We start from the raw sequence: 25,903 nt of genomic DNA, 5'->3' as shown, positions 1-25,903 counted from the left end.
GTTATTGTCTTTTAGGTTCAATTTTTTTATGTTGAAATCTACCATTCTTTCTCGCATATATGCATCTTACTTTTTTGTTCACGGCGCATGATAGATGACCTTGTTTTTATTCTCAAATGCACCAGAGCTTTCATACATCTCTAACTATCAAATTTTTCTTCCCTCATTGCTAAAGTTTATCTTTTTTTTTTTTCTAACTATCAATTTTATCTTTCACTCGTTGCTAAAGTATCTTTTTTATTTTTTATTTTTTTATATGTACAAGTTCAAAAAATTATAAATCTTGGCCCAAAACCATTTTCAACGGGTAGAACAAGGAAATATGATCCAATACATCTGTCTGGCAAAAACCCAATTTCAACAAGTAGAACAAGGAAATGTGTTCTAGTATATATCTGTCTGGCAAAAAACCAATTTCAACAGGTAGAACAAGGAAATATGATCTAATATATCTATCAAACAAAAAGAATGGGAAACTTCAAGATGTAGTTAAAAACTGATTAATGATATAGGTTTTTTTTTTTTTTTTTTTTTTTTTTTTTGGAAATGATGCTGATTTGATATAGATTTCTTTTAAAACATGAGTGAGCCAGAATATGATTTCCAATCAGATAAAAGTACCACTTACCTGTTTTTAAAAACGAAATCATTAAAAAAAATTAGATGAAACAGCTGTTATAAATTATATCGTGAATGGAACATTTAAGTTATCATTTTACACGTGGTATTTTGTCAGAGGAAAGTAGGATAAGGTTCAGATTTTAGATGTGAACTTTGATAAATGGGCCTGAAAATTGGTCTGTTGCTGCACCGGGATGGGAGTCCCTTTGAGAACAAAAAGCTGTAAAGCTTACAAATATAGACTTCAAATCAAATTTACCATAAGCTCTTTCCTAGGGTTAGAGCTTGGAAACTTGTCTACCTGGAAATCTGTTTTTGAAACCTGAAAGGAGAGCTTTCACGATTTCCATGAGAAACATTTGAGAAAATTTGTGTAAATATTTGTGAAAATTGAATGAAACTCTTAGTGAAATTCATTGTGAACATAATTGAAACTTAGCTTGAAATTAGATAGTTTATATGTTTGGTTGAAATGAAAAAGTTAAGAATTTAAAACTTGTTTGGATCTAATAAGTTGTTTAATCAAGTCATCTAGTATATGTTAGAGTTGCTGTAAATAATATTTTGTAAGTAACTATTCCTTGAGATCACTTTTGTAGCTTATATATTTAATGTTTGTTATGTGATCCCTTCTTGTAAGTTTCTAAGGCTTCCAGTTAATTTTCTTTCATCTCAATTTCCATTCCAGATCCTATTTATTTCCTGTTATTCTTTCTCTCCTGGTGCTTTAGATTGCATTTGTTCTATATTTCCTTCACGTGCTAATTAGTAGAATGGATCCAGGAGGACTTTAAACCTGTTCTACGAGAGCTTTTGGCTACACACCCTGGGTTGGAGTTCTTACAGAGTACACCTGAGTTTCAGGAAAGATACGGTATGTTGTTCTGATCAAGCATGTGCTATAACTGGAAGCAATTGAGAATACTGGAAGGAACTTCCATTTTTTTTAATTTTCTGTTCACTATATTTATTTATTTTTAATTTTTTGAGAAACTTTGGATTCATTTTGTAGAATTATTTGTGTTATATTTCACCTGATATTTAGGAGATATGAATGGGCTTATATGGTGCTCTTTGTTTTGCTTGCTGTTTCAATTGGGTTAGGTGCATTTGGATATGGATTTAAATAGAAAATGAATGATAGATCTAAAGATGGACATGCATCAGCTAGACTTCATGGTCTTATTATTAATAAATCATCAAGGTTGATGTTCTTGTTGTTGAGTTTCCTGAGACACAGCCAATGTGAGACAGCAGGCTGATATGTATACCATAGTAGATTAGCTGACATTGACCATGGGTTCGATTCAAGATTATCTGTAGATTCATAGGCAATGACCACAGTGCTTGTTGGATCCAATGATGTGTTGCTGAGAAGCTTTTTTAGAATGATATGAAGTTAAGTTAAAAAATTCATGCAACTAGTTGAAAAAGAAGCATTTTACAGCAATGCGAAATGGAGTTAAAAAACTCATGCCACTGGTTAAAAAGAAAATCCTCCTAGACAAATGACAGACATTTCCTTTTCAGCCATTCTGGAACAGTAGACAGTAAAAAAATGCAACTAGTTAAGAAATATTTCCATCAATTGGAAAATGCCAAATGGCAGCTTTCTTAGGTTAAGCATTTTATGTTCATTCTTTGTTTGTCAGCTATACAGGCAAACCCTTTATTTTCATTGTTTCAGTGAGACTGATTTTGAAGGAATGGCCATTTGAGATTTCCCGTGAAGGATATGTTCTCTTCAGATAAAATTTAAAATTTTTATCCTAATGAAATATAGTTTTGTTTTTTAGAAGGATAATGGTTAAACTTTCAAAAAAAAAAAAAAGATTACATTTTTGGTCTGAAGAAAAAAGATGTTTAAGCTATGAGATGCTAAAGCTTCTTCAAATTATCACAACATGGCTGCTTCAGTATTGTGTTGATATATTTCAGTTTGTTTTGGGAATATATCTCTCAGGGACAAAATTCTATTTGGCAGGCCTTTGAAACTTGACTTAATTGCTACATGTAAAACCTGTCTTCAATTTTTTTCCAGGTTATTATAATATGGGATACTGTAATGTTTAGTGTTAAGCACTATTGTTTGTGTTAATTCTGTGGTGATTTTTTTTGTTCCATGTCCGTCTGCTCGCAATGTTCTTGGTGCTTGCAACCTATTCCATTTGCATCATCTATGATATTCCTCAAGATTGTCTGTTGCAACTTCATTGAACTGATTCGTTGATCTTTGGACCAGCTGAAACTGTTATATACAGAATATTCTATTACATAAATAGATCAGGAAATGGTCATCTTACACTCAGAGAGCTCAAACGTGGAAATCTAATTGCTGCAATGCAGCATGCTGATGAAGAGGAAGACATTAACAAAGTCTTGCGGTAAGTTTGCTTAAATTGATATTTTTCTACACTAATGAAAGAGAATATAATGAAGACATTTGAGAACCACTATGTTCTGCTTTGCCTCCAAAAGTTGAGGTATTACCTTCAGCTTTTCAATTTAAATTGAAAAGATACATTATTGAGACATAGTTGCAACATTATATAAGATGCATTAGGAGACACCTGGATATTATTTTGTCACTTGACAATGACTTATATAAATGGTGTTCATTTAGCATGCTGTTATCAATGTCACTTCCAAAATGCGAACCATATTGCGCTTTTAGAATATTCCCCTCAAAACACCCACAAATAGAAATGTGTGAAATCTTTCTGAGCTAGGAGATTTTATTCCAAAAACCCAAAGGCAAGGAGGAAAAAAATCTTAGTAATTGATTTCTACTCTCTCACTTTAAGTTTCATGGTTCTAAAACAATGAACTCAATTCTTCTGATACCATTCCCTCCATCATAAAGTTGAAATTATTATAGGAGGGTGAGATACCAACCTGGCAGGAACTGTTAGAGTTCTATTTTTTAATTCATAATCTCCGTGGTAGGCAATGTGTTTACATTCAAAAGAAAACTATAGGTAGATGTCATTTTTTTTTTTAATTCTTTTGAAATGTTGTTTGATTTTTCATGATTACAAACAAAATTACAAGCATGGGGAGTGCAGAAGTTCCTAAAAACAAGGAGTTGCCTAGAAACACCTTTTAGCTAATGGATTACAAAAACCATTTGCAAACAAAGAATATGCTTCCAAGAGAATGATATTTCATCAAATTTGAATCTCAACTTTGAGGGAGGGTCAACAAGCTTTTGGAGAATGATAAGATGACTGGAGTAGAGTCATCTTACAATGATTTGTTGAGTGGGTAAATATCTTACATGGAGAAATGAGAAAAAAAAGTTAATTAGTAAGATTAGCTTTAGCCCCCCTTAGTGGCTAGTCATTTTGGAATGGAACTTGGCTCAATCCAACAATGGTATCAAAGCAGGTTGTCTGTGTGGGTTGAGGCCTAGTGTGTGCTCCCCTGTTGTATGGGCTCCATGAGGTGAGAGTCACGTTGTTTGTGTGTTGTGGACACTTTGTAGGCCCATGAGAGCAGTTATGAACTTTGAGATAAAATAATGTATTGGATGTTGGTCGGTAAATTGATTTATGCTATAGTTACACATTCAGATATCATTTGCTGTAATAAGTGTGGTGAGTCAGTTCATAGAGCATCCACATAAAGTACATTTGGAAGCTACTCAGAGAATTTTGAAGTATTTATAAGGATCGCTTGGGAAAGGGTTGTTTTTTGAGCCCCATATTCATTCACAGATAGAGGCTTTTTTTGGACGCAAATTATGCAGGGTCTAAGATGGATCAAAAGTCTACAAGTGTGTATTGTATGTTTGTAGGTGGGAATTTAATTAGTTGGAAGAGCAAGAAGCAAAATGTAGTGGTTTGCTTAAGTGTAGAAGCAAAGCACAAAACAATTATCCACATGGTAAGTGAGCCAATGTGGTCAAATCTGTCCTCTAGGAGTTGAACTCACATGCTATAGAACCAATGATTATGTACATAGTGTGATAACCATGTGCCATTCATTGCAAAAAATCTAGTGTTCCGTGAGCAAATTAAACATATAGAAATCGACTATCACTTCATTCAAGATGTAGTGATGGGGAAGGAAGTTGTTACTCCAACAAGTTCAGCTAGGAAACCAACTTAGTGATATTTTTACTAAAATTTTGAGTAAGCATGAATTTGGGATATTTTGTTACAACCTAAGGCTTCTAGACATATATGCTCTATCTTAAGGAGGAGTGTTAAATATCAAGGTTATTTTGGTCTTTTTATATTCTCTATATTAGTTTGTAGGAATGTTAGCAAAATTAGGTGTTTGTTAGAAGTCTACAGTCTAGATTACGTGTTATTTTGGTGTGTAGTTAGAGAGTTATATGGGTTCTAGTTAAGATGGGTAATTGTGTAAATAGACATTAAGTCACTTTAAGTCATTAATTAAAGGGAAAAAGGGGTTGATTTTCATCCCCATTGAGTGCCTCTATCAACAAACTCCTCTTCTCTCTAACTCTCTTTCTCCTTTCTTCCTCAGCCTTTTTTTTGCATTTTTTTCCATGGTATCAGAGTAATAGGGTCTTGATTTAGAGCTTGTAAATACTTCTGTTTCTTCTTCTCTTAACGTTTCAATTTCTAGGAAAGGGGTTTCAGAATTTGTTGTTGATTAGATGCCATGGTTAGATTTTTTCCATCTTTTTTGTGCCATAACCCTAGGGTTCATGGCTTGCAATGCCAATTGAGTAGTTATATGCTTGATTGTGCTCCAAGAGGGTTGTTACTTAGGATTTTTCCTGATTGAAGTGTGCTGAGGGTTTGAATCCTATGTCTAGTGTCTACTCACCCACAATAAGGCTGATGTCAACATATTTTTTTGAGAGATTTGACTTGTTTAAGGTGTCAATTGGTATTATTGGGTGTGAATTTGTATGGTTGTGTTCGGATTGGATTTCTTATTCAAAACTGTAATTATTGTAGTGGGGTCCACATTGCTTACACAAACACTACTTTATGCTTGATATATATCTTTCCTATGTTGATTGTATTCATCATCTATGGCTGATTCTGGTGAGATAATAACTCTACGAGAGAGTTTGGGAGTTCTAAAGGGAAAGACATTATTATTATCGCTATAAAGAAGTTGAATGGTCAAAACTATCTGAGTTGATCCTAGTCTGTGGGCATTTATTTAAACGCTAAAAGAAAACCTAAATATATTAGAGATGATCTATCGATTCCTAGTACTGATGATTGGGAAGCGGATAATAGCTAGATTATGCCTTGGTTATTCAACGATATGGGCTCTAAGTTGAGAAGTTAGATTCTGAATTGCAAAATAGCTAAGGAAATATGAATGTCTCTTGAAGCTTTATATGCATAGGAGAGTAATCTCTCTTGAGTGTATGAATTTTATGTTAAATTGTTCAGTTTGGAAAGAGGTGAAAGGAAAGTGATTGATTATTATTGTGAGTTGTAGAGCATTTGGCGAGAAATTAACATTTTTCATGGCTTCAACACAAAGGAATAGAGCTTAGAAAACAATGGAGATAGATTCATGTAGCAAAGTTCCTGGCTGGCTTGGGACCAGATTTGATGCAATTCGAGCCTACTTACTTACCTCAAATGACATTCCATCACTCTCTAAAGTATTCAACAAGTTAATGTGTGTAGAGACAACAATAACATCAAAAGATAGCAAAGTAGCTAAAGGGGTTGATGCAGCTAATCTTCATACTCAAGGATGATTAGACTGTGAGAGGTTGTGGTGCAAATGGTAGGGGTAAAGACCGTGATGGTTCTCGTAGAGGTCAATGTTGTGGTGATGGCAAAGTTGAAAAAAGGTGTGTACATTGTAGACAAACCAATTTTCAGATAAGTGTTGGGATAAGTTTGGTAAACTAGCATGAGCCAACTTTATTGTTCATGATGGCAATGAGACCTCTTCCAGTAGAACAGTTGGTATTGTCCCTAGTTCTCATGATGAGCTCTTGCAACTAGCACAAAGAATTTGCTTAGTTGGCATGAGTATCCTCCTCCTCTGCATTTATAGCTTAGCCTACACTTCCTATTGCCACTCTTACAAGTTGAGGTACATTTGCCTTGTATGTGAATCGTGTTTCTTCCTAGGTTATTGACTCAAGAGCATCATCACACATGTCAAGTTTGTCATATCTCTTCAAAAATCTTAGTCCATCATATTCTTTTAAACATGTCACTTACGTTGATGGGTCAATACCTCCTGTCCATGGAGTGGGCGAAATTCAGCCTAAGTCTTCGTTGTCATTACACTTAGTATTATTTGTTCCAAAGTTTCCTATTAATCTCCTATTAGTTAGTCAACTCACAAAATTTATAAATTGCTCAATTACGTTTTATCCTACTCATTATGTATTTTAGTATCTCACGACGAGAAGGATGATTGGTTTAGGGCATGAGAGAGATGGACTTTATCATTTAGAAGGCTCACCACAAAAGACTCCTCCACATTCCATGCTACTGTCTCACCATTTCAATGGCTTTGCAGTTAAGACATCCTTCTCCAACAAAATTGACTCAGTTATTTCCAGAATTACCTTCCAGTTTATCTTTTCAGTTTGAGTCGTGTCAACTCGACAAGTATCATTAGACTTTATTTCCTTTTGAGTCAGACAAAAAGTAGTAGTCTGTTTGAAATAGTACACTCTAATGTATGGGGACCATGTCTAGTTCCTTGTTTTCTTTGTTATACTCCTTTTCATGGAATGTGTGGACCTTTGTCCTCTGTAAGTTAGGGCTGCAATTCTGTATGTCTGCTGATCTGATCTCCTTCAGTAAGTCGCTCATCGGCTATCTCCTTCCTTGTCTCGATGAAGTGATGATCTCCGCTTGTGCTAGTTTCGTTCCGTGGGGGCTTTGGAATGACCGTAATCGAAGGCGTTTTAATACTAGAAGTGAATCAACGGTAAGGGTAGCGGACAGGGTGTCGGGGCAAATTTCCACTTGGCTTCTGACTAAGAAATCCTTTTCTTACTTCAAGGGTACCTCTATCCATGATAACTGGAGCAATTTGGCAAAGATGTACTTTGGGACCAAGGTTCTAGTCATGCAGGAGTGGACTACCCCGGAAGTTGGTTACCTGAAGTTGAATTTTGATGAATCTTCTTTCGACAATCCTGGGATCACTGGTTTTGGGGGAGTTATTTCGGATCCATCTAGCAATTAGTGTTTCTCTTATGCCGGCCCGTTAGGTATTTCCGATTCAACGTTGGCTGAGTTCTATGGCCTCCTCAATGGGCTTCGCGTTTTCAGAGACAATTGCAGTGGTCCCCTTCACATTGAAGGGGACTCAAAGGTGGTTATTGGATGGTGCGAGTGTGCTTCCCCTCCACCGTGGCACCATTGGGACATCTTTCGGGAGATTTTAGATATTACCTCACTACTCTCTTGTATTTGGTTTCACATTCCGAGATCCGCAAATTTGGCAGCAGATGTGCTAGCCAAGCAGGGCGCGACCTTGCAATCTCTTGTTGTTAGGGATTTACTCCCTCTTCCTTGGTAAAATTTCTCTTTTTAATATAAATACATCTTTATAAAAAAAGTATTTTGAATTCTTTATTGATGATTTCAATTGTTCTACTTGGGTGTAGCTTTTACATGAGAAGTCTCAGGTGTTCAATGTATTTCAGACTTTTTATATGAAATAAAACTTAATTTGATGCATCTCTTTGAATGTTCGATACTAATAGTAGGCTAAAATTTAGTAATAAAAATTTGATATCTTCTGTCGGATTCATGGGATAATTTATTGTTTTTCATGTGTGCTTACTCCACAACAAAATGGCGTAGCAGAGAGAAAATCGTCTTCTTCTGAAATTTGCTCGTACTATGTTACTTCATATGCATCTCCCAAAATCTTATTACTGTGATGTAGTGCTTACTACATGCTTTCTCATCTATAGGATGCCTTCTTTTGTACTTGGAAGAAAGGTTCCTCTCTAAATACTAAATTTTAAAACTGCATTATTTTCTCACTGTGCCCATAAATTTGGATGTGTGTGTTTTGTACACGTGTTTGGTTTCTCTATTGATAAGGTCTTTTTGAGCTATTAAATGTGTGTTTCTTGTCTATTCTCGTATATAACCAAACACGTTTATATTTGCTGATATAACATTCTTTAAAGATATTCCATTCTTCTCTGAGTTAGACAAGGAGTCCAGAACATCTATTGTTGCTCCCAGTCCTGTGGAGGATGTTCCTAACTCCATGCCTAATATTGCAACACAAAAGCCACTATAGGTATATCAGAGACGGAAGTGGGTTAAGAAATGAGCAAAAGCTCTCTCTCCCACCTTCCCAAAACCCTCTTCATCTTTTGATAAAATAGCTTGGTGTCAAAATTGTATGAATGATTGTGTTGTCAGCGAAAGTTGGTTCTCCGGCTGAACGCAGCCCAGCAAGCCCCAATTTCAAAAGAAGGCCCCAAAGCATCCTCAGGTAAGTAATTTGCATCTTCCTGTTGTTGTTAGAAAAGGTATCTGCAAGCCAACGAGAGATCCTATTTGTAATTTTGTCTCTTTTTATTATCTTTCTAGACAGTGTAAAAAGTTTACATTGTCCTGATCTTGTAACATTCCTTCTTCAGTACAAAATGTCTTGGTATCTCCTCAGTGGTATCAGAGTAGGATGTGTGCATGGGCCAAGGCTAGTTTGTGTTCACTAGGTTATTTGCATGTTGTGGGCTCCATGATGTGGGAGTCTATACCTGTGTCTAAGGCTCGTAAGCCTGGACGTGAGGGGTTGTTGAGTGGGACTTTGAGAAATGAGAAGAAAAGTTAATGAGTTATAAGATTGAGAAATATGCCTCTTAAGTGGCTAGTCATTTGAGATGGAATTGGGTTCAATCCAACGTGATCATTGAGTCTATGAAATTTTAAGAACTGAGTTCTGTCTTTGAGGAGCTGCATGAACTAGATGGGCCTGAGAATGAGAGCAATACTAGACCCTCATAATTCCTGATCATGCTTCCAACCCCAATAGGGCCCTGATTACAAAAGGGTCTGCCATCAAAATTTAACTTTAGCCAATTCACTTAAAGAGCATTTGCCCATCCAACCCCAGTAGGGTCCAGATTACTAGAGATTATGCCATCAAAATTTAACTTTTGCCAATGAGCTATGAAACCAATTGGAATGTTCTTTTTTGCACTTCTATCGAACACTAAGAGATTACAGCAAGAGCTAATCTTTTGTTTGTTTGTTTGTTTGTTTGTTTGTTTGAAGACAATAAGAATTAAAATTCAATAAGGCTCAAAGAGCAAAAGGTATGAGAAATAATACAAGAGGGGGTAAGACAGCCCACCGCAAAAAGAAATACCTACACCATGAGTACAAAGATCATAAAGGAAATGACCTCTAGATAGTGAGCTGCTGTGGAGCTGATCCATCTCTCACTAGAGAGCTGGCTGCACTATTGGCAGGCCTAGGAGTATGCTGCCAAGTACAGCAAGAGCTAGTCTCCACAGTGAGTTCCAAATCTAAGGAATTGAGCTCTTATGAAAATGTTGGATATAGGTGGAGAAGCTGCTAGGAAGGCAAGTGCTTTTGCCAAATTTAAATCTACTGAGGATAGCTCTCCAAATGGCAGAGCTGAAGAAACAAAGGAATAATATGTGACTGACTCATCTGCATCCCCATTCCTTCTGATAATTCCTCACAAGTTGGGATTTTTTGGGATTTTTCAATGTGCTGTAGTCCACAAGAAATGCAGCACCTTGGGAGGGTGTGGGTTGCACTTGCAATTTTTAGATAGAGCTGATGCTTGATACTTCTGCAATGAGAGGGGAACTTGGCAAGTCCTAGTTGCTTGGTACTGAGAAAAGACCGGAGCATGGACTCCAAATGGAGTATCTTCACCAGCTTTTAAGAGAAAGGTAGAATCCAGCATTGAGAGTAGACTTGACAACTCCATTTCAGCATCATTTAGGGTCTTCTCAGATTTAGGTAGCCCTCTGTTGTCTCGGGATTCTGGAGTGCAATGCTTTGATATTGAGCTAATCTGAATAGCCTTGGAAATGCTGAGTTGAGTTTTGTACTCTCAATCCATAGATCAGAATTTGAAGTCTTCCCTCCCAAGCATGGCTTTTCATATCATTTCTCAACATGCCTTTTGGTTACTGATGGATTCCACAAGGCTGAAGAACTGCTATTGGGGATGCTATGGGAGACCACTGGCTGCATGACAGGTATTTAGTTGCTATAAGTCTCCTTCATAGTGCTTGCTATTCAGATGAGAACCTCCGTTGCCATTTTGCAAAGAATCGTAAAACTCAGGTCATCTTCTTCTTACTTTAGCAACGTCCAGCCAGCAGACTTTCAAAACTAGATGCATCTAATTTTGGGAAAATCAAACCTGAAAACCTTGCTCCAATGTTCATCATAATCATTGTCATCACCAATTTCATCCAAACCTAACTTACAATAGTTATTAAGCAGCCTATGTCCGGTTCAATTATAAGATGCAAACTGCTAGAATTGAGAATGCTTTTGAAATGGTTGTTCTTGCAGATTGTTAAAGCTCTTTCCATCACATCTATCTTCCTAAACTGCTAGTGGAGCAGCCCACAGTGGTCTGTTGGATCTGGCTGTCGTCTTAAGCTTTCTGGATTACTGACTTTCAAGTATTGCCTGATTTTTGATATCATATAAAAGAACTTAATTTTTCTGAGGGTGCACAATGTGTAAAGAAATTCATTAAAAAGCGCAAAAAATTACAGAAGATCTCCATTGAGGGACACTGGAGCAAAGAAACCACCACATGCAAAAGAGCCAACAAAATACAACTGACGGCTACTTTATCAAAAATGTATTCTCCTCAAAGAACTCTTGTGTGGAGGCACTACTTCTAATCAATAAATCAGCAACACAGTTAGTACTGCTAAGGGGTTTGTGTCCACTTGATGGAAAGGTGTTACAGATGGCCTAATCTCATAAACCAACTGTAAGGAAGTGTCTATGGTGGGAGGGGCAATTTTCTACTGAAACCCACAGATGACCACAGCCGAGGGGAATCAAAATTGGGTGCAAACTTTCAGAGGAGGATCATAAGGAGCTTGAAAAGTGAGGGGCAGAAGAGGCAAAAATGAGAGAGAAAGTCACCATGTAGTTTGTAAATTTGGTTCTCAATTGATTTCTGCCTTTTAATTAGTTAATACAGAGAATTTTACCTTTAGTAGCATGTGGGAAAGCGTTTGGAGGAACCAAAATATTCTTGACACTTTTAAGGCAAGATCCAGAAGAGCTTCTTCACACCATATGGTCATCTCCTGCTCCTCTACCATGAGTGCAAATGAAGAAAGGAAACATGAATTGCATACTTTAAAGGGTTCATGACTGGATGGACCAAGCCTCAAATTCAGGTCCCAAGATCTACAGTTTCCCTTTTAAGGAGGGATCTTTGAATAGAATTTGAGGGTCTTTAGCAATCCCAAAAATATTAGGGAAAGAACACTGCCATGTCCACTCATTAAACCATAACATAGTATGAGTTACCCTCCAGACACGGATATAAGTTCCAGGGACAGCTGGGGAAAATCTTACCAATTGATTTTCAAAGGCTAGGTGCAAATGAGTGGATGGGCCCAAAAGATGTTTAGTCTGATCATTGTATCTATATGTATTAATCACTAGATTGTTCCTATTTGTGTCCTTAGCATGGAAAAGTCTCTATAACCATTTTGACAGTTGGGCATGATTCTGTGGCCCAATTAGCCTAATGCCAAGATCTGATTTTGTGTTAGTATGCTGACAAGATGTTTGAAATTATCTCCTCCCAAGGAATTTTCTCTTAATAGCCTCCATCTGGTTGGCATGACTAGCAGGGCTAGCTGAGGAGTACTAGCTTGGTATTTAGACAACACTCACACAGAACTCAGCCACCAAAACAATTTGGCCGGACAAGATACCCTTCCTATGGCGTCGCCTCCCACTTCCCCTCTCACTTTCTTCAACCTGACACTGCATCAACATCTGAAGCCACTGCTTCCATGCACTCGACCTCTCCCCCAGTCCTAGCAACCTACCAAAGAAGAAGGCATCGCCAAGAAACCACTTTTCATCATGGTGAATCTCGTTCGACCAAACTTTTGCCTCTTGAGACCTCCTTCCCTTCCTCAAATGAAAGGTCGTTTCGCTGGTGGAGGAACTTCAAGTTGAACGCCACAAATATGATGATGAGACGTGGCAGTAAATGATGAACTTGGCGTGCCTAATGGGAGTTGTTTATAAGGGTTTGTTGCCGGGGGACAACACCACTCCGGGAGCCCAAAAGAAAGGTAACAAATTATTATGCTATCATGGAATGTCAGAGGAATTGGTGCAGTCCGCAAACACGGTACGATTTCTAGTTTCCTTTCCCAGTATAAGCCCTCTATTGTGATTCTTAAAGAGACGAAATGTCAGGAGATGACTGATGCCATTGCCAAGGATCTATGGACATGCCCTTCAATAAAGTGGGTGGTAGTCAACGTCATTGGTCACTCCAGCGGCATTTTCGTTGCCTGGGACTCCGCAAATTTTGATGCTCTCAATATTACTGAAGGCCGCTTCTCTTTGGCAATCCAGTTTCGTAACCAACCCTCTGGTTGAGTATGGTGTGTGGCAGGAGTTTATGCCCCTACAAGATATAGAGAGAGAAGGTTCTTTTTTGAGAAGAGCTCTTCGAGCTATAGAAGTTGTGGAGATTACCCTAGCTATTTGCGGGGGATTTTAACGCTCTCCGTTTCTATAATGAGAAGAAGCCTCCGACAAACTCCATATCTCCTTCAATGCGGGGTTTCTTGGATTTCATTAGTGGTTGCTGTCTTGATGAGATATCTCTCTTTAGAAAAAGGTTATACTTGGTCAAACGGTCAGCAGTAACCCATTCTCTCAAAACTGGACCGGTTTTTGGCCTGCCCTGACTGGTTGTAGCTTTTTGGCAATGTTACTGGACCGGTGCTCAACAAGGTGGGATCTGATCACTAGCCTATAATGCTCTCCACCTCTTTTGAAAAATGGGGGCTTGCACCTTTTCGATTTGAAAACTCTTGGCTATCTGAGAAAATTTTTGATTCTCTTATAAATGGATGGTGAGGTGAAGGTCCAAGCTACGGTAGGAGAGAGTGGGCTTTCCCTCTCAAAATGCTATTTTTAAAAGGAAAAATTAAGGAATGGGCTTCAAGATGTCGTGCCTCTTTGGGTGCCGAGAAGGCATCTCTCCTCTCTCGGATTGCAGATCTTGACTTGGTGGAGGAACAAAGGTATTTATCTCCTGCTGAGTTCACTTCCCAAAATTTTCTGAAATTTGAACTTAATACTATACTTCATTAAGAGAAAATTCGATGGAAGCAAAGAGCCAGATTTAAGTGGCTGAAAGAAGGTGATGCTAACACCAAGTTTTTCCATGCCGTCGCATCGACAAGAAGGAGATCCAACTGAATTACCTCATTATGTATTAATAATGAGGTAACTTCGTGTTGAACCTCAATCACTAATGTGTTGGTTTAGTTTTTCTCAGATCTATATTCAGAGGAATGTACTAATAGGCCAAAAGTCCAGCACATATGTTTCTCCCGACTCTCCCATGCAGCAGCCTCCCTATTATAGTCCCCTTTCTCAGCTAGAGACATTGAGAGGGCTGTCCTTGGTATGGACTGTGACAAGGCTCCAGGACTAGATGGTTTCAATGGAGATTTTCTTAAAAGGTTTTGGCCAAGGCTCAAGGAGGACATCTCTTATATGATTCATGGTTTTTTCACGAATGGTATCACTTTTCGTAGCATCGGCGCAACTTTTATTACACAGAAGACTTCTGGCCTATCAGTCTCGTAACAAGTGCATATATGATCATTGCAAGAATTTTGGCGCACAGGCTAAAGGTCATGCTCCCTATCGTCATTCACTGTGGGCAATGCACTTTCCTGAAGGGGAGAGAAAACCTAGACTCCACTATGGCAGCTCATGAGCTCATCGATCATTTCAGTCGTAGCAAGGATCCAAGAATCGCCCTCAAGCTTGACCTAGAAAAGGTTTTCGATTGTGTAAATTGGGTACTCCTTGATGAGTTAATAAAGAAAATGGGCTTCGGTGCAAAGTGGAGGTTCTGGATCAGGTGTTGTGTGAGCTTGGTGTCGTATTCTCTTATTCTCAACGGCACGGTCTGCGGGTATTTCAAAGGGTTCAGGTGCATCAAGCAAGGAGACCCGCTCTCTCTGCTTCTCTTCAATATTATAGCAGAATTTCTCTACTCGATGCTTTACTTGGCGGTGAATCTTGGGTGGCTGCCTTCAACTAGCAACCAGAAGGCTTTTAATATCCCCATATTACAATATGCGGATGATACTATCATTTTTGGGATTGGTAACATGGATGGCGCTAGAAGGTTGAAAGCAGTTGTTGGACTGTTTGAACTAGCCTCGGGGCAGAAAGCTAACTGGGGGAAAACTTCCCTCATGGGTTTCAATGTAAGTCCCGATCTTGTTGATGAGATGGCAAATCTCTTTGGATGTAAGACATCTAGCATCCCGTCCACTTATGTTGGCCTTCCCCTCTTCAATGGTTGAATAAACCAAAGTCTGTGGAACCCTGTGATGGAAAAGATTGAGACCCCTCTGGCATCCTAGAATGGCCATTTTCTTAGCAAAGCAAGAAGACTCACTCTCTTAAAGTCTGTATTGCAGGCATTCCGAATTATGCTCTATCTTTTATGCCCTGTCCTGCTTCCATATACAAAGACATGGACAAGTTAAAAAGAAGATTTCTTTGGAGAGGATCTAGTAATGCCTTTAAATACCATTTGGTCAAATGGGAGGAGGTCTACTTACCAAAATAGATGGGTGGTTTGGGGATTCGGAAATCAAAGGAAATGAATCAAGCTATGCTTTTAAAATGGATTTGGAAGTTTAACACTATTTCTTCCAATCTTTGGAAGGAAATGGTAAAAGCCAAACTTGGTTGTCCTTCTCCATAGTGGATTTCGGGAGGTAATCGTAGGGGTTTATCCCCAATTTGGAGATCGATATATTCTCTTATCCCCGCTTTCGCCTCTGCTATCAGATTTTATGTTGAAAATTGCAGATCTTTGAATTTCTGGGAGGATTGGTGGATAGGACAGGAACCCTTTCAATCTTTGTCCAGGAATTTTTTTCTCCTATCTTCTCGAAAGGAGATATCAATTGCTAAGGCTTTTGAGGGAGATGGTTTGAACCTGCACCCTAGGCAACGTCTTTCGGATACTAAGGCATTAGAGGCTTGTAGTTTAATGGAATCTCTTCAGTCTTTAAGATTGAGGCCTTCAGAAGTCGACAATCTGATTTGGTGGCCAGACAAAAGTGGCATCATCTCAGTACCCTCCGCTTACAAATTTATCAATGGTTGGCATCTAAACCAAAGTGTTCATGAGATCTTCTTTGCGTGGCGTCTTTGTGTTCCGCCAAAGATAATTTTTTTCATATGGAGCGCCTTGCAAGGGAAAATACTCACAGTTGATGTACTCAGAAGACGAGGCCACCTTGCTATTGATCCTCTCTGCCCCTTCTACAACTCAAATAATGAGACAGCCAATCACACCCTACTTCAATGCTCTTACTCATGGAAAGTGTGGACCTCAATCCTAAGTAAGAAGGGGCTTCAATTCTGTATGTCGGCTGATCTGCTATCTTTTAGTAAGTCGCTCATTGGTACCTCCTTCCCCGGGCTTGGAAAACTTATGGTCTCTGCCTGCACTGTTTTCACTCCCTAAGGGATTTGGAATGAGCACAACCACAAGCGTTTTGAGGCTAAATGTGATTCCACGAAGAGAGTAGCTGAACGTGTCTTGGGTCAAATCTCAATATGGCTTCTTACCAAGTGACCTTTCTCCTCTTATGTGGGCACCTCTATCTGTGACAACTGGATCACAATGGCAAGAATGAGGTTTGCTTTCAAGGCCCTAGTCATGCAGGAATAGATCCCCCCCAAAGCACGGTTTCCTAAAGTTGAATTTTGACGGTTCTCGCTGGGCAATCCCAGGATCGCAGGTTTTGGGGAATTATCTTAGACCCCTCTGGCAACCAGCTTTTCTCGTATGCTGGCCCGTTAGGCATTGTTGATTCCACGTCGGTTGAGCTTCTAGGTCTTCTTGATGGGCTTTGCGTTTTCAGAGACAATTGCAGTGGCCCTCTACATATTAAAGGAGACTCAAAGGTAGTAATTTGTTGGTGCGAGTATGCTTTCTCTCCCCCGTGGCACCATTGGGACTCTTTTAGGGAGATTGTAGAAATTGCTTATCAATTTTCTTGTATTTGGTCTCACATTCCGAGATCTGCCAATTTGGCAGCAGAAGTGCTTGCCAAGACTAGAGCAAATCTACAATCTCTTGTTGTTAGGGATTTGCTCCTATAGCTTATGTATTTTTCTCTGTTACAAAAAAAAAAAGCTTGGTGTCCTGTCAGGTTAAATTTAATTAGTGCGTGCATAGTTAGAGAGAGTAAATCTCTTTTACATGAGGTCGACTGCCCTTCGAATTCTCAAGGATGAAGCTTTATAGATATTTAAGAGGGATGGTAAGAAAAAGAGAGACCAAGATAGATATTTTAGTGGGTAATATCAGTATGTAAAAGTGTCATTATGAAACGTAATTATTTTTTTTTTTGAAAATTAAAAAATGATATTTTCTTTACACTGAATATCAAATTTTATTTAAGAAAGAATAATGAAATATAAGAAAGAGCGAGAGGCAAGGCCTCTGGTCTCTTTGGGGACAAGTGCCTTTACCTCAATGACAGATTGCTTTGATGTACCATTCTTATCTAGCCTATCTGACACACCATTAGCTACCAAAGAGTGTGATGCCACTTGACCTATAGGGATGAGTAAATATTTAGAGAAACAATATGTAAATGCAGGTTTTGTTCTCCTTGTTTCAGGTTGTAGTTAATATGCAGCTCTAGAAGTGTCATCTTCCTAGATTGCAGTGGTTTAATGCCATATGGCTTTCTGAACCTTGTTTCTATAATGAGAAGACAAACTTGCTTCAAGAAAGCAAATCTTCTACCAGCTTTTGGAGGAAATGAGAACTGAAAATTTGAAGAGCAAGTTCATATTGCGGTAGCCTCACTATAAAAACGAAACCAAAATAAATAAAAGAAATATTAAAGACGACTATGGGTTGTTCTTGGGGCTTATATGGCCCACATTGATATTTAAATGCCTTGTGGCTTATGTCTGATATTCCATTCTAAGCGCCTTGTCAAGAGGCTCTCCAATTATTTTCTGGTTATTACAATAGGTAGCATTCTTACCTGATGTTCTTCTACATTCTGTGATTTTGACTTTTTTGTTAATTTCTGTTCTTTCTTGAAGTTGATGAAAGCTTATGCTTCCTGAATTTGTGTTCTGGCATATTGAGCTCCATTTTCTTAGAGAGTATGAGCATCATTAAGGGGATACTACTTTTATCATTTCCAGGCTACTTTTTACTAGTTACTAAGGGTAGTGGGAAATGTTGTTATCTGCTTATTTGGACAGACGTGACAGACATGTATGAAATTGTTTTGGGGACAGTGATGCTATAATTTTATGTAAACAAGTTGATGAAATCTATTTTCTCATTGTTACAAAAAAAAATATTTTGGGATGGACCTGGATCCAACTTAAAGAGAAATGTTTCTTGAGACATCAAATGTACAAGCTGAGAGCCATGCAGAAAATTCACTGTGGCTTCTTGCTATGAGATGTTGGTGGTGGTCTCGCTTGATCATCATCATGCTTCATCTTCCGTGTCATCTCTCTCTGACCTCCCAAAATCAAATTCTTTATCTGAAGTCCTCGACATGGGAAAATCTTAACCAGGGATAATTTGGTTAGTGCTAGTTCAGCCCTTCGAAGTAAGACCTGCTTTTTCTATGGTCGGGTGGATGAGAGCATTGATCACATGGTTATTAATTGTAGTTTCTTTTGGAAAATTTGGACCCACTACCTCAATCTGTTCGATTTACTTTTTTGCCTCTCGCAATTCTTTTACAACGTTATCTCCATGTCTTCTGGTATTTATCTTTCTTCGTTGGGAAAGATAATGCTTAAGGCCTTCCTAGCCTGCATTCTGTGGGGCTGCTGGGAAGAAACAAGAGGTGTTTTAGGCGGATTTCTTCTTCCTGGATTACTGTCGCTAAAAAAATTGTCTCGCATTGCCTTTCGGCTTTGGACTCTAGAAGCTTTTGAGGAGATCAAAGGTGGCCTTCTCAGGTATAATTGAAGATTTGTTACTGGTTTATCTGCGCCTACGAAGTCTGCACACAATGCCTCCTGAGGATGGTGTCCATAAGCTCAAATTTGATGGGTCTTATATTTGTAACCCCGTAACTCCAGGTTTTGGGGGTATCTTTAGAAAATTAAATGTTGATATCCTGGCTTTGTTTGCTGGCCCTATGGGATTCTTTGACTCAAGTTCTGTTATGCTTCTCGCCCTGCTTCATGCGTTGCAGATCGTTCTTGATAACTTTCAATGGAAGGTTCATGTTGAAGGGGACTAGTTGTGTCATTAGATGGTGTTCTGGAAAAAGGACCCTTCTTGGCACCATTGGTCAGCCCTTTTTCAAATCCTGGATTTCTGTTTGGACTGTGTTTGTAATTAGTATTGCGTTCCTAGATCAACAAATGGTTATGCCGATCTTTTGCTAAGGAGGAGGTTACCCTCCAATCCTTCATTTACGAGGTCTCCCTCTTCCATTTTATGCTCCTTGCCTTAGGGCTTTGAAATGGATGTTTGCTTTTCAGAAAAAAGAAAATGCAGAAGATTTAAATGTCTACCTTTGTGGAGTATGTTAGATTTTTTTTTTTTTAATCTGTCAGGCAACATGAATAATTCTTGGAGGGTTTAATCCCTGGTTCAAGATGTAGTTAGTAAGGCTGTTGCATGTGATGCAAATGCTTTATGTGTAGCATAATCTTAATCAATTTTGGTGTTGTGCAGGTATTTCTCTTATGAACACTTTTATGTGATATACTGCAAGTTCTGGGAATTGGATACGGATCATGATTTCTTTATTGACAAAGAAAATCTAATTAGATATGGAAACCATGCTCTAACATACAGGATTGTGGATAGAATTTTTTCGCAGGTTTGTATTTACCTCAAACTGACCATCACCTTCCATCTCTTTGTAAAATGAGATCTATTTCAAATTTATCCTCCCATTATGCTTTTGTTTTGTTCACTTTTAGATTCCAAGAAAGTTTACAAGCAAAGTTGAGGGGAAGATGGGATATGAGGATTTTGTTTACTTCATGTTGTCAGAGGAGGATAAATCATCTGAGCCTAGTCTTGAATACTGGTATTCTATTTATGTTTCATTTTCTGAGTAGTGTGATCAATGTTACTCTGCTGTGTGTTTTGATTCTGCTGTTGATCATTTGAACTTGTTTTCTGAGCTTGTTTATTTTCTTGTGGAAACACATTGAAGATAGGATCCCTCATGAAAATTTTGTTGTTAAACTGCATGTAAGCTACATGCCCGGATCCTCAAGAGCTTAGAATTTTATCCATTCGGTCATTACTGAATGTGTAGAATTATGTCTGCGGATCCATTTCATTTGAGTGGTACTGCAATGTGCTAAAACACTTAAAATTGATGGCTTCTTGCCTTCAATGTACCATCGGGTATAAAAAACGCCATGTGGTTCAAGGTTGCAAAACTCTACAGGTACAAAGACAGAACACCAAATAAAGTTTGATTTTATCTACACATAGTCATTAAGGAATTATGCTAGATATATAATAAAAATTCCTGCTTGATGATACAAGCACTACCATATGAAACAGAAAGTTGTAAACATTTATAAATAGTTGTCACAGGGATATAGTTTTTGGAAACAAGTAAATGATTCTTGTTAAAACTGATGGTAGAAATGGTGTTGAGATAACATACTATTTGTTTGTTCTGGTGCAACCACCTTGGATTGATTGCCTTAAACATGAAGTAGCTGTCAGGATTAGGCATTAATAAGGACATTCAGGGAAGTGCTGTTTTGTCATTTTTCTTAGTATTGGCATTTGAGAAGTTGCATTTTTTTTTTTTGTTTCAGGTTCAAATGTATAGATTTAGATGGCAACGGAGTGCTCACTCCCAATGAAATGCAATTCTTTTATGAGGAGCAATTGCATCGCATGGAGTGCATGGCCCAGGAACCGGTGCTCTTTGAGGATATTTTATGCCAGATGGTTGACATGATTGGGCCAGCAGTAAGTTTCTTGCAACCACTCTCAGAAAATTCTTGGTATTTAATCTTGTTGGTGACAACTTGCTCCTTTGCTTGCAGAGAGAGAGCTATTTTACTCTACCGGACTTAAAGGGATGCAAGCTTTCAGGAAATGTTTTCAACATTCTTTTCAATTTGAATAAATTCATGGCATTTGAAACTCGTGATCCCTTCCTTATTCGTCAGGTATGTTCAGCATTTACACTTTGTACATGATGCTCATAAAAAACGTTATTGTTAACCTTTTGGTTCAAATGGTTTGAACAGGAGCGAGAAGATCCTACATTGACGGAGTGGGACCGCTTTGCTCATAGAGAATATATTAGGCTTTCTATGGAAGAAGATGGTGAAGATGCCTCCAATGGGAGTGCAGAAGTTTGGGATGAATCACTTGAGGCTCCGTTCTGAATTTAATCTCAGGTAGTTTTTAGTCCTTCAACAAATAAAATAATCATACATATTTAAACTTCATTCTTTCAATAAAATAATTGATATTTTGAGGAGTATAGGCCTGTCCTTTGACCAGATCCTTGCCTCACAGTTTATAAATGATTCATTTACTCGGGGGATTTCTTTATATTTACAAGGATTGCCTATGTAGCCTTTCTCAACAGTCGTAACCTGTGAGACCAGGCCCAGCCTGTAAGAGCAGGCCCTTTTTATTCATATTTAATGCTTTCATTTCATCACACCAAAAAACTATGTTCTTTTCTGTATATGATATATCATATAAATGCTGGTTCATATTTATACAGGCCCATATAACATAATAGATTCGCATTATTTTATTTATAATTATTATTTCCCATGGTAGCCTGCTCTAGTCTCCTTAATGAAACTTAACGTGATTGAGTTAATTCTCTATTATGACCAGGCCCATTTTTTCCTTCGTCATTAATGCTTGCATTCTATTATGTTTTCTTTCTTGCTTAGTTGTCTGTTCTTAAAGAGTCAAAACTATTAGACCTCAAAAAGTATTTCTGTAAGTCTTTATTAAAGATAATAGTCGGAGAAATCAGAAAGAATTTTTTACTATTTCTTTTTTCTTTCTCTGAATAGAAAATGTTGCATAACTTGAAGCCGTTCATCCTAATAGAAGCACTGGAATCTTTCATTGGAAACTAAGGATTCAGTGATAATTCACAAAAATGGGGTAAAAAGATGGTTTGCTAAGAATTTCCTATTTGGATTTACTTATTGAGAAAATGTTTGAAGAATTGAGTAATTTAGTGAAAGATGTTCTGTTTTGAATACAAACAACATCGATGCACCTTTTTTTGTCATGAATTAGTATGGCTTCATCTAACTTCTTCTAAGTACGTGTCATTCCTATACCCTTGAATTTGTTCTTTCCAAACCCTTGCCTTGGGTCATAACTACATGTGAAATGAAGATCACTGAGAATGAAAACTGGCTAAATTCTCTATGGCTCTTTTGGAGCAAAATTATAACATGACTTCCAAATTACTTTCTAATAGAATAGCCCTTGCATATTTTTAGTGACCATGGCTATGCTTCTACAATCTGTAAATAAAATCATCAAGTATGAGGACACCTGGGAACTATGTGATGTGTGTTAGTGGTGAAATCAAGCATGTGGCTAACATGATACATGCATGCTTTAAACTTGATTAATTCATTTGGGGATGCTTTGTTCTAAATCTGAGGATGAATAAACATCTTACCACTTGCTTTCACGAAGGCAACTTTTTATCCTTCATTGTTGTCAGTTATTGGAGCTACTCCTGGTTATCATGTCAAATTTCCTTTTGACTTTTTCGTAGCTTGTAGATTATACTTCATGCTTAGGTGGCATTTCTTGCTTCAATTTTTTCTTAGTTCCTCAGCATTTCCTCCTTTGATCACTTTTACCATCTTCGCGTGAGACTTCATTTAGTTTACATGTGCATCATTTGATTGTTTATTTACCTCATTGTGACTAGAATTTGTATGGTTGTATTCACATAGTATAGATAATGAGATTCATCGCATCGGTCTTGGATGCTGTATGTGGGACTTGTTGGAAGCTTGTTTGTATGTTTTGGCTTGATCCAGAGGGGTGAAGAGATAGCTAAATGGATGTTTTGATGGCCTAGCTCTTTCATCTCATTTATTGGGCTTTTTTGCATTGTCTATTCACTTAAAACCTTATAGTCATGTGTGTGATATATTCTTACTGTTCCTTGGTTCTAATTTCCCCTTGGTCTTGCAGATGTCTACACGAAAGCTTTGGATGATTGGAGCTGATCTTAGAAAGAAGCAACGGAACCACACAAAACAATTCACAGGGCGAACGGCTGCAGTGTTCTGCTTCATGAAATGATAAGATTCCAATGTTTTCCAGTTGCCTGTTTCTCATATGGGAAATGAAAGCCAGCAGCTTTCTGGAAGAAGTCTTTGCTAATTCAGCACTTGTTGACCTGGAGTGCAGTTGCTGACGTTGTTTAATCATCCACCAGAACCGGGTAACATAGCTTCAGAAATTCAGGGTATTAGTTTATTTTTTTCTAATTTCAGAAATCAGTCCACCATCTGTTTGCCTTTTACTTTGTCTTTCTTTTTTGTTTGTTCTGTATGGTGAAGCATGAATTACAGGAGACGGAGCTTGTCTCTAGCTTTTACTGGCTTTTGATTTTGGGCTTTAGGTTCTTGTCTGTCTTGCCTGTTGCTGTTTCCTTACTTCTAGATGGTCTTGTTAGTTGGAATCTGTCCTGCAAGAGGGAAGAAAATGGTGTCCGGCCCATGTATTTTTTATCCTTTTGTTCTTTTAACTGCTCTAGTATGACCTGATGAAAGCTTGTGAATATCTATGGAGCTTCACTGTTGTTTGAACGATCTGTTATTTCTTCAAGTTCGTGTCAACCACAGTGATCTTTACATTCTTTTCGATTCGGACAGGGTTAATAGCATCTTGGTTTTTTCCTAGGCAAGCAGCCATTCTTGGAATGTATATTCCATTTCAGTAGTTCTATACTTGTATTTGCTGCTTCCTTAAATGTCAGAATGGTTTATTGGTTTTGGATCTGGTTAAATGCTAAATTCACATATTTAAGCCAATACATTTCCAAATTGGCCATTAAAATTTGCATTCTATGGCGAAGCCCATCGAATGTGGAGAGTAGAGAGAGGGAGAAGGAAGGGAAGTGAAAGTACAATTCCAGTTAGTTCTCCTCCTATACAAAAAGTAAATGATTTTTTTTTTTAAGCACAGGACTGTCGATGACCCACACAAATGGGCAGCCTATATCTTTATCGTTCATCTCAATCTAGGGATGGCCAAAAGGGACCTGACCCGATCCCCTAAGTTTTGACTCATTAAAAAATGACAAACAAAGAGTTTTGGTTTCATGTTTGACACGAGTAGATTATAGTCAGCAAGTACTCGTTAAAATCATCTAAACTGCGAACGTCTTTTCTTCTTTATTTTATTATCTTTTTTAACTCTTTGATGTTTTTAATGTATGGTCATGTAATGCGTCTACACCCGATTAACAAAACAGTCAGGATTAGGGTAGTATGCTTTAGCGTGTTTAGAGAGAGAGGTCTTTCCAAAGTTATCTATGACCTGATTTCCAACATGAAATTGGTCGATAAACTAGCAAACGATAATTTCTGATGGGTACCTTTCTAGCAAGTGGGTATGAACAACACTATCAAATATAATCTTTGTCAAAGCGTCCGGTGCAGTGATGTGCACTAGCTGTGAATGCTGAAGTAAAAGAAAAAAACCCACTATGACATGGCAACAGCACGTTGCGGGAAGGTAAGAGAAAAAGAAGAGAAAAACTTACAAGAAGAAAACCAGAGTTTAAGAGACGGTTAGGGTCTCAAAGACAGCTCCTGTATCTGAGTCCTTACCTCTTCATCTTATATAAAATATTAGGGTTTAAGCAAGCACCAGGGATTAGAATGCCCTTATATATGATGATGAATAAAAGCTCCAAATATTTTTAGGTAATAACAAGCTAGAGTTCATGCATTATAAGAAAGCAATTCCAAACTTCCTATTCCTTAAGTACATTTGTGCTTATAAATTGTATATAGACATGTTTAGGATCATCATAAACATCATTTATAAACATATACATAGGGAGAAATTTTCATGCTTTAAAAATTCTACATTGTTAAACTGACACTGGAATGATCGATCAACCAGTGGTAATGATTGATCATCCAAAACTGTGCAGGCCAAAAATATAAAGTATGATCGATCAACCATAGTCGATTGATTGATCATCTAGGACATGGCCATTTAATGCTATAACACATAATCGATTATCCCACTGGGATGAATCGATTATTACTGTTCAGGCAAACAAAATTTTCATGGAATGATCGATCATCCCTCTTGATTGATCGATCAGTTAGAACTTTGTCAGTAAATGACATAAAACATGCATGGTTGATCATAAGAAAATACACTAATCGATCATACCTGCATTGCATAGCCAGCATGAATCTCAATTGATTGATCATCCATTGATAAAAAAAACTAGCCGTTACTGATACGAACCACGTCAACCCGTGACAAAACCCGATACCAAATCTGGAAATTGTCTCCAAGATCTTTCAACTTTAATGGAAATCACGACCCGTTGCTTAGCAAAGCAAGAACCTTAGTATAGTGTAGATGCCACAAATGGGGATGGAAAATCCGTTTGATAAGTCGATATTGAACGCCACAAGGAAACCTTGATAAGTTCGAAAAAGTGAACTACTCACCATATCCATAATCATCAAAAACCTTTTTTCAATCTATGTACTAGGTCCTCTATTTATAGTGGAGGATGTGGTGGAGTCCTAATTACATTCAAATGCTAACTCTTAAAGATAAACCTATCATAATAAGATAATGTAAATTAGAATTCTAACATAACTCAAACTCTTTTCTTTTAAGATAATCATATCTTGAAAAGATAACATAATCGACTAGAGATCTAATATAACTAAAATTCTAACTCATGAGGACTCTTCTTGGGGTCCCCTCATGGTGGGTCCCACCAACTTGTGCCACCATGGTTGGACCCATATTGTAATAGAGTAAATCCAGCCCACATCCTCATGGTGTCCCACCA

The 25,903-nt window shown here is 37.8% G+C and overlaps 1 protein-coding gene across 1 annotated transcript in view; it reads left to right on the top strand.

The window, feature by feature from the left end:
* The window catches only part of LOC137962451 (serine/threonine protein phosphatase 2A regulatory subunit B''beta-like), a 29,395-nt gene extending 5,735 nt beyond the window's left edge, over positions 1 to 23,660 (top strand). Inside the window, exons 6-13 of the mRNA XM_068809321.1 lie at positions 1,405 to 1,495; positions 2,864 to 3,005; positions 19,543 to 19,690; positions 19,794 to 19,903; positions 20,655 to 20,811; positions 20,889 to 21,014; positions 21,096 to 21,248; positions 23,041 to 23,660. Coding sequence (XP_068665422.1) covers positions 1,405 to 1,495; positions 2,864 to 3,005; positions 19,543 to 19,690; positions 19,794 to 19,903; positions 20,655 to 20,811; positions 20,889 to 21,014; positions 21,096 to 21,236 — 915 coding nt within the window. The 3' untranslated portion in view covers positions 21,237 to 21,248; positions 23,041 to 23,660. The remainder of the gene's footprint in view (positions 1 to 1,404; positions 1,496 to 2,863; positions 3,006 to 19,542; positions 19,691 to 19,793; positions 19,904 to 20,654; positions 20,812 to 20,888; positions 21,015 to 21,095; positions 21,249 to 23,040) is intronic.
* The last annotated feature ends 2,243 nt before the right edge of the window (positions 23,661 to 25,903 follow it).

This window comes from Aristolochia californica, unplaced genomic scaffold (genome assembly GCF_029961685.1).
Source record: "Aristolochia californica isolate CCGP_79_NKW_82.1479 unplaced genomic scaffold, dmAriCali1.0.hap1 SCAF_4, whole genome shotgun sequence".
Lineage (NCBI taxonomy): Eukaryota > Viridiplantae > Streptophyta > Magnoliopsida > Piperales > Aristolochiaceae > Aristolochia > Aristolochia californica.
Note: the sequence above shows the minus strand (reverse complement) of the source record. Positions and strands in the feature narration are given on the sequence as shown.